Source organism: Gastrolobium bilobum, unplaced genomic scaffold (genome assembly GCF_033153095.1).
Source record: "Gastrolobium bilobum isolate Gb01-03AN ecotype WA unplaced genomic scaffold, APGP_CSIRO_Gbil_v1 utg11543, whole genome shotgun sequence".
Lineage (NCBI taxonomy): Eukaryota > Viridiplantae > Streptophyta > Magnoliopsida > Fabales > Fabaceae > Gastrolobium > Gastrolobium bilobum.
Genome location: NW_026896187.1, coordinates 110,661 through 118,651, shown reverse-complemented (window position 1 = coordinate 118,651; position 7,991 = coordinate 110,661). Strand labels below are relative to the sequence as shown.

Below are 7,991 nucleotides of genomic sequence, written 5' to 3'. Positions count from 1 at the left end.
CTGTCTCTTAGGTGCTTCTTTTTGTTCACTCATGTTTATACAGTAGCTATTTTGCATCATGCTCGCCAAGTGGCATAGACATATATTGCCTACGTGTTAAGTACAATTTTTATTTATTTGAAGGTTACATCCAATTTGAGCACCCCTTAGTTAAGAATAAAAAAATAAAAAAATAAAAAATGTATTATTTTATAAAAAATAAAAAAATGAATATAAAATAAAATAAATATAAAAAGAAAAATAATATTAATATATTTTGTTTTCTTTATATTTAATAAAAAAAAATACCGGGCATACCAAAATATATATATATATATATACCGACATAGTTCCGTAAATATTTTCCCTAGCTAGCTCAATTTTCGGTCTGCCACAGCTAGCTTAACCCCACCTCTCCCGTGAAAGGTCAAAAGCATTCATGTTAACGTGTACTGGAACAATAATAGTAAATCAGATGTGATGTAACCATAACAAAAGGTAATTTGTGAATCATCTTTTGAGGAATTGGATACTCTCAGTTTATTAAGTAACAGGATAATGTACGATTTCTTTCTTTCTTTATTCTTTTTTTCTTTTTTGAAATAGGATAATGAGCGATTGCTAATGCAATAGCTCGTGTTTATTAGATCATGCTTGTAATTTTTTTACCCTAAAAAAATAATTTCATAGTTAAGAGTTATACAGTTTTTTGAAAAATTTGTTTAGAATCAAAATCTCATGTTTAAAACGGGAGATCATTAAATGATATGAGAAGTTAAGCCCAAATGCTGCACCTATCAAAAATTGATCAATGATATATATTGACTAATCAAGTTATCAGCTCCATACAAATGTAACATGTTAGTTTCACTTCATAGAAGTTCTCACAGTTTAAAAGAGAACCATACTCCACCTTTGAAAACATTGTCTTGATGCAAAAGAACCATATCTTCAGTACTTACATGGAACCCTCGGAAAGACAAACAACAAGAACAATGAATGGGCCTTACCCTGTCGGGTAATTCCCTATCATTAAGTCATGGGGATGATTTTAAAGTGGGGAACAGCCAAAGTGCCAAACTGTTGCTTAAAAAAAATGGACCATGGCATGCCCAAACCTTCTGGCTTTGAGACTCTATTAATTCGTTTTGGTCCTGCCCGAAGGGTCCCAACCTCTTCAGAGTAGTCAATATTATACCAGCAGAATTATGCAAGTCCTATTTACAAAAAAAAAAAAAAAAAAAAAAAAAAAAAAAAAATTATGCAAGTCCTCTTTTGGTGCTTACCTCCTTTTGATCTTCTATCGTGACTTGGTAAAGCCGTTTTAATTTAGCTCCAAAAAATGTTAGACTGCATGACGAGTTTTCTGTGCGAAGCGTACTATCATTGGCACATGAACAAATTTTCAAAGCAGAAAACCTTCCCCGAAGCTTCTACCATGTGTGCTATGCCATAATCATGGAATCATATAGCAATGCATTAAGAAAATATTCCTTGTACATACATAATTATACATTTTATAAGAGTTATGTAGTAGGAAAAATAATTGTGTAACGTTATAGAGATTTATTTTATGTGCCTTAATTTTTTTTATTATTTCAAAAAGTACAGGCCCTACAAAATATTGTGTGTAGAAAATTTTTTTGTGTCACGTGACATGATAGATACAAACCCTTAATAATATACACCATTATTGATATTGACAAATAAAGATTTTAAAAAGGATAAATAAATAATTATAAGAAGAATTATGTAAATTACATTAAAAAAAAAAGTTTTGCTGAACATTGTTCATGCATTAACCATGTGTATTGTCGATATCGATGTAGCAAAAGAAGTCGTTTCAAATGTCAAAAATGTCATTTCATTAATTAAGAGCGTGATAAAAGTTATCTGCCGCCTCACTTTTTTTTTCACCACCTAATCATATTTCATTTTAGAAATATAAAAATAGAACAATAAATGAAAAAATGGGTATGTTTTTTTCTTGTTGAAGGTAAAAAATAACTCTTCCAATAAATATCATAAAAAATCGTGCCACCCGTTTTTTTATTTAGTGGGTCCACAGGATTTTGAGTAAACAGAGTAGGGGTTTGTTCTTCTATTATTAAAGGGGGTAATGCTTTTATGCTGTTGCATGAAAAAGTATTACTTTCTGTCATAAACCCTTCGAAATTTTAGCCATCAAATATTTTTTTGTTTTTTGTGAATCCCACTTGAAAATGTCTCAAACAGGAAAGCCTCTTATCTCCATAGGAGAATATAATACTCCATAAAAAAAAATGGCCAGATTTTCATGAAACAACTTTGTGGAAGACCAAAAAAAAGGTGGGGTACGTGGTTTCTCATGATAGGAGATATGATTTACTATCTTTGTTCAACCATGCAATCCGTAGTAGATATACATCACAATCTATCTGGTCATTCAGAAACCTGTTCCACAAAACAATTTCCTTGATAAATATTATCATAAAAACACTTGCATGCGACTAGTTTTCGAAAATAAGATCCTTATTATCATATGCTTTTGTATTTCTATTTAGGAAAAACGAATTTTCCAAGAATCCAGCAAAGTAGAGAGGCTAGCTAGCAAGAGCTGCAGAGATTGGGCTTAATCTAGAATATAAAACTCCAGTTATATGGTGCTGTTTTGCAGAAGTGAAGGGAAAAAAGCCTGTTTGTATCATTTGAAGAGACAAATTATTTAAAGGTTCAAAAGCTAAATCAGGTAATGAAGAGGTCCTCTTGAGTCCTTTCTAAACTCTGGCTCTTATATTCTCTCCAGTTTTGTAGCCTGTAGCAATCTGCTCCTGCATTTAAAGCTGTCTTTTTTATTAATGACCGATGCAGAGAAATAATGATGATTGCATCTCCTCTTATGAAACTAAATGACCAAGTGAACAACCCCATGTCCTTTCAAATTCAAGGAACTGTGGTATATATATATTTATGCTTTTTGTTTCATTTTCATTGACAGCTTCTAGGTGCATGATGCTGCTAGGTAAGTCAGATCATTAATGAGTGTAGATTTCCAGGTGGTGTTGTGAGGTGAGGCTGATCCATTTCATTAAAGAAAGTGCTAATTAATACTTTTTAAGTTTCTTTGAGATCACTGCAATCTGGCTGTATCTTTTCTGTGTATATATAGAAAACTGTTTGGGGTCAGATAGATGAAGGGATAAGAATTTTCAGGTGTCTAAAAACAGCTTCTTTTCTTTTTATTTTTTTCTCCCATCTCATAGATATATAAAGAGAGCAAAAGTAAAATTGTTCCGGTATGATTGAACATTACGGGTTTGAATATAAGAAAAGTCTCTTTGCAAATCGACACGGTTAAGGCGGCATATAAAGATTGTCCTTTCCTTACGCTCACTTGTTGCGATTCAACGAGTTGTGATTTTTTGTTTCAGATATATAGTTCATTTAATCATTTTACAGTTCTATCTGCTTTGGTTTCACTAACTTACTGTTTCTCCTTCTTCTTGGTCTCAGGATGGAGCCACCTCCAATAATCTTAGAAGATCCAGAGGAATGTCACAGCAGTGAATCTGGATGGACCATGTATATTGGGTCCCCAATAGATGAGGATATGGGACATTGTGATAATGATGATGATGATGAAGTGAATGATGATAACATGGATTTTGAAGGCACTCAAGCTGATCCAAAAGTTGAAAGTGATGATTCTATGGCTTCTGATGCTTCTTCTGGACCAAGTCATTATGGAATTAATCCATTGGAGAATAGCGAAGGAGGCTATAATGGCTTCACACATTTCCAGCAAAAGGAGGAAGAGGAATATGACAAGGACAAGTGTTGCTTAGATCACAAGAATGCAAGTAAAACTAAAGAAAATCAAATAGCAGAAAAAAGTGTGGAAAAGAAAGAGATGGTTTTCATCAATAGCAAAGGTAAGGGACCAGTTCAGGGCGGTCGCAAGGTCAAGGTGAGAAAAAATCACTAAGTGGGAACAATGAAAATTAAATATGAAATAGATGTGTTTATGTTACATACTATTCCAAGGCATCAGTCTTGGAGTCGCATATTAGTTATGTGGGTAACTAATATGGTATTTATATCGATTTTGAGTTCTTCAACCTCTCGAGATAACTATTGGGGTGAGGTTTCTACTTAGAAGCTTTATATTTTGTTTTCTTAGGTTTTAGTTTTTGTGATTGTGACAATAGCTGGAATTACTGGGTAAAGTGTCTGGTTTCCAGAGTTACTGGAATGTTAAGATTTTAATCTAGAAAATGTCAAGGCCAGATTAACTGCAGCATGCAAGGATAAGTGGGTATGTATGCTTATCTTTTTTTATTTTTTATTTTTTGGTAAATTGTATGCTTATCTTGTTAATTTGTAAATATTTTTTTCATGCGTTCTATAGTTTGGTGTATATGAAAGACGGATACTAGGTTACGATATGTATGCGGCGTTCGAATGCCAAGTGAAAGTAATATATAATCATAATATTAGAAAAATATAATATAAAATTATTAATATGATATTCCCTTAGTAACTTAAATTTTTGAGTTAAAATATCCATCTAAACATCACCAAAACATCCCTAATTGCAATGTGACTGAATACTGAATATCCATCTAAACTCGGTTAGTTGATTCAGTCAAGTAAGCGGTTGAAGTAGGGGAAAATGAAAATTGCTAAATCTCAATTTTTCGCATGAGTTTAGCTCCTTCAGAAAAGTTCACTTAAAAAAGACAAGTGAATATTCTTAATCCTTGATTAAAAATCAAAAAAGTCGATTGAAATAAATTTTTAATTTGTTAGGAATTCATTACGGCAGTCTAACTAAATAATCACTCTTCCCCAATTTAAACAATTAACCTTATTTTTGGAAGGACGCGTGATTTTATATTAACTTCTGTGTAAAAAGAAATTATATATTTACTGGGGGAAAAATTTACAGCAAAGGAACGAAAATCTTCATCTATGAGTCTTAACATATTAAGCTTCTAGAGAAAACTCTAATTCACAAGATCTAAAATAATAGTGTAATTCAGATTATAAATTTTTGGTGTGTATATATATATATATATATATATTAATGAGGTAGAATCTTTTGACATTAGTGTCAAATTTTAAATTTGACACTTCATCTGAGAGTCATTAGATAAAAAAAAATCAACGACTCTGATTTGTAAACATGTAACACAATTGATTTTTTTTTATCTAATGGCTTTCAGATGAGGTGTCAAATTTAAAGTTTGACACTGGTATCAAATGATCCTACTTCTATATATATATATATTTATATTAATATATATATATATATGAAAAGTTATATTTAAATTTTTTTTATTTACAAACTCTTATAAATTACACTATGTCTAACTGGTAATATACTTTTAAGTAGAGTATTACTGGTCAAACATAGTATAATTTAAAAGTTTATAAAAAAAAATTTATCGATATAATTATACTAGATATATATATATATATATATATATATATATATATATATATATATATATATATATATATATATGAGGCAGGATCCTTTGACACCGGTGTCAAAGGAAAAGTTTGACACCTCATCAAAGAGCCGTTAGATTAAAAAAAATCAATGGTGTCACATGCTTACAAATCAGAATCGTTGATTTTTTTTAATCTAACGGCTCTCAGATGAGGTGTCAAACTTTTTCTTTGACACCGGTGTCAAAGGATCCTGTCTATATATATATATATATATATATATATAAAATATTTTATTTGAAGTGAGTTGATCAATTTGGACTATATTCTCATTTGATGACAGATGTTAATAAATTATTTCGACAACTGTGTCTCTTGATTTATGTACCTTAGGAGATTACAGAAGAAAATAAATAACAAGTACAAGCAATTTGAAAAAGAGTTGTAAACAATAGAATCTTTAGATATTTACCATAGTTTCCAATAACAATCTAATTTATTTTGATTGTTGGTTAGGTAAATGGAAAATATTTTTTTAAGTAAAATGAATCTTCATAGAAAATGTTGGAAGTTACGGGGTTTAGAGAAAAGGGTTTAAAGGTGTATGAAATATTGTATCAAAAGCCATCGGATTTGAAACGCTCAACAATGTTTTTTTTAGCTTAAAAATCCTTAGAGTTAATGTAAGTTATTAGGTTCTAACCTATATGAACTCAAATAATCATATTTTCATTTATTGGATTTTGTATGTAATCATATTATTTGGATTACATAATATATACAACAGAAAATTTTGAAGATACTCTATGTTTTTTAAGAGGGCACGTCTCGTTAATAAAATCGTAAACCTCGTACACAAAGATATGGATTTGAGTAAATGTTAATTAGGGGTGTGCATTGGTCAAATTAAACTAAATTTTCTGAAAAACCAAACCAAATTGGTTTAAAAGGTTTAGTTTGGTTCAAATATGGTTCAGTTCAGTTCAAATATGATTCAGTTCGATTAAAAATGGTTCGGTTTGATTTGGATCGACCCTAATCCGAAAAGAAAAAAGAAAAAAGAAAATAAAAAATTAAAGAAATAAAATAATAAAAACTAGTTCGGTTCAAAAACATTTTATTTTTTGAACAGGTTTTAAAAACAAGTCATGTTCATAAACTTGTTCTTTAAAATTCAGTTCGGTTCACGAACTGATTTTTAAAAACCAATTATTTTAAGGTCATTCCATTTAATTTTTTGGTTATTTTATACCTCCCTAATGTCAACATGAGATTTAAGCTTGAAGATGCTTTTTATGTTGCTCTGCTTTACACGCCGGCACAGGAATTTGTTAGAATTAATAGAACTATAAACGTGACAAGATTTATGCTATGCATTAATACGCCGGACATCACATGTGAATGAACTCCTAGCTAACAGGTTCCTGCATTAATGTATGTGGTAGTGTATCAATCGAAATAAAGGGGACAAATCATTGTCATGCTTTGAGGACAAGGTCGCTTTCCATTCCAAAGAGCCAGGCATACAAACAAATGCATCAGCACATAAATAACTCGCAATAGACCTCATTATTTTCTCTAGATTACCCCTCTAACTCCAAACGTTAATTCATATTTTATGCCCCAAACCAAAACAATATATATAATAAAAATAATAATAATTGATGCAGATCGATGGAATAAAACTTTTTTTTAGTGACGTTCTCCAGCACCCTTTCAGCTTGGGATTTCACTCTTCTAACATTGATGTACTTTTAAAAGAAAAATTGTGGAGTTATAAATATTAATTCAAAAATTAAGAAAGTAATTTTTGATAAATTTGTAATTTAGTATATATGTGCATGTATTTTATCATAATTAAAATCATTACATTTTTAATTTATGCACTTCTCCTTTAAAGTGCACTCCTCACTTTAGAGGAGTTAAATTTGAGACGAATCTGTGAGATGTTGAGGCATACTACAAGCCTTAGCAACAATGATACCTTTACCTTTTAGGATAAGGTTATACTTACTTTTATTTTAGACTTACCACTCTTACTCCCTGATTGATTATTATTTGATCAATTTGAAATCAATAACAATTAATTTTTCCATTTTAACAGTTTATTTCAAATTGATCCAATAATAATCAATTAAATAGTAAGAGTTCAAATTGATCCAATAATAATCAATGAGTGCTAAGTCTAAATTAGTGGTAATTAAGTATAACAACCCCCTACCTTTCAATGATAGACCAATAGAAATGATGTTGAAAGGCTAAACAAAATAAAATGGATTTGACAAAAGAGAAACTCTCTTCTTAATTAAATTTATCAAAATAATGTTTACCGAAATTTTTTTTTATCAAAATAATAAAATATTCAACTTCTACAATAGAGATCTTAAGCAACTTCTTATATACCAATTGCAAATAAATTTGAAATTTAAAGTCCTAAAAATAAGAAAAATTCTTTAAAAAATTATAATGAAAGCTATCTCCTAAAACTAAAACAATTTTTTTTCTCAAAATAAATATAATTTATCAACCTATTATCCAATAATTTCAAGTTCAACACATGTCCAAAATCTTAGACCTTT

At 30.0% G+C, this 7,991-nt stretch overlaps 1 protein-coding gene across 2 annotated transcripts; it reads left to right on the top strand.

Annotated features, from left to right (window-relative positions):
• The first annotated feature begins 2,220 nt into the window (after positions 1-2,220).
• On the top strand, positions 2,221-4,090 carry LOC133298172 (protein SOB FIVE-LIKE 4-like). 2 transcript variants are annotated; one of them, XM_061497434.1, is made up of 3 exons: positions 2,221-2,307; positions 2,523-2,707; positions 3,472-4,090. In XM_061497434.1, the coding sequence occupies exon 3, from the start codon at positions 3,473-3,475 to the stop codon at positions 3,941-3,943; it is 471 nt and encodes a 156-aa protein (XP_061353418.1). In that variant the 5' UTR covers positions 2,221-2,307; positions 2,523-2,707; position 3,472; the 3' UTR covers positions 3,944-4,090. The 2 variants fall into 2 exon arrangements, with proteins under 2 accessions (XP_061353418.1, XP_061353420.1); XM_061497436.1 differs by lacking the exon at positions 2,221-2,307 and having other exon boundaries at positions 2,498-2,707.
• Positions 4,091-7,991: the final 3,901 nt, after the last annotated feature.

Bases quoted from the DNA above. Each gene is read 5' to 3' on its own strand.
- LOC133298172 (XM_061497434.1), top strand. From the start codon at position 3,473: ATGGAGCCACCTCCAATAATCTTAGAAGATCCAGAGGAATGTCACAGC.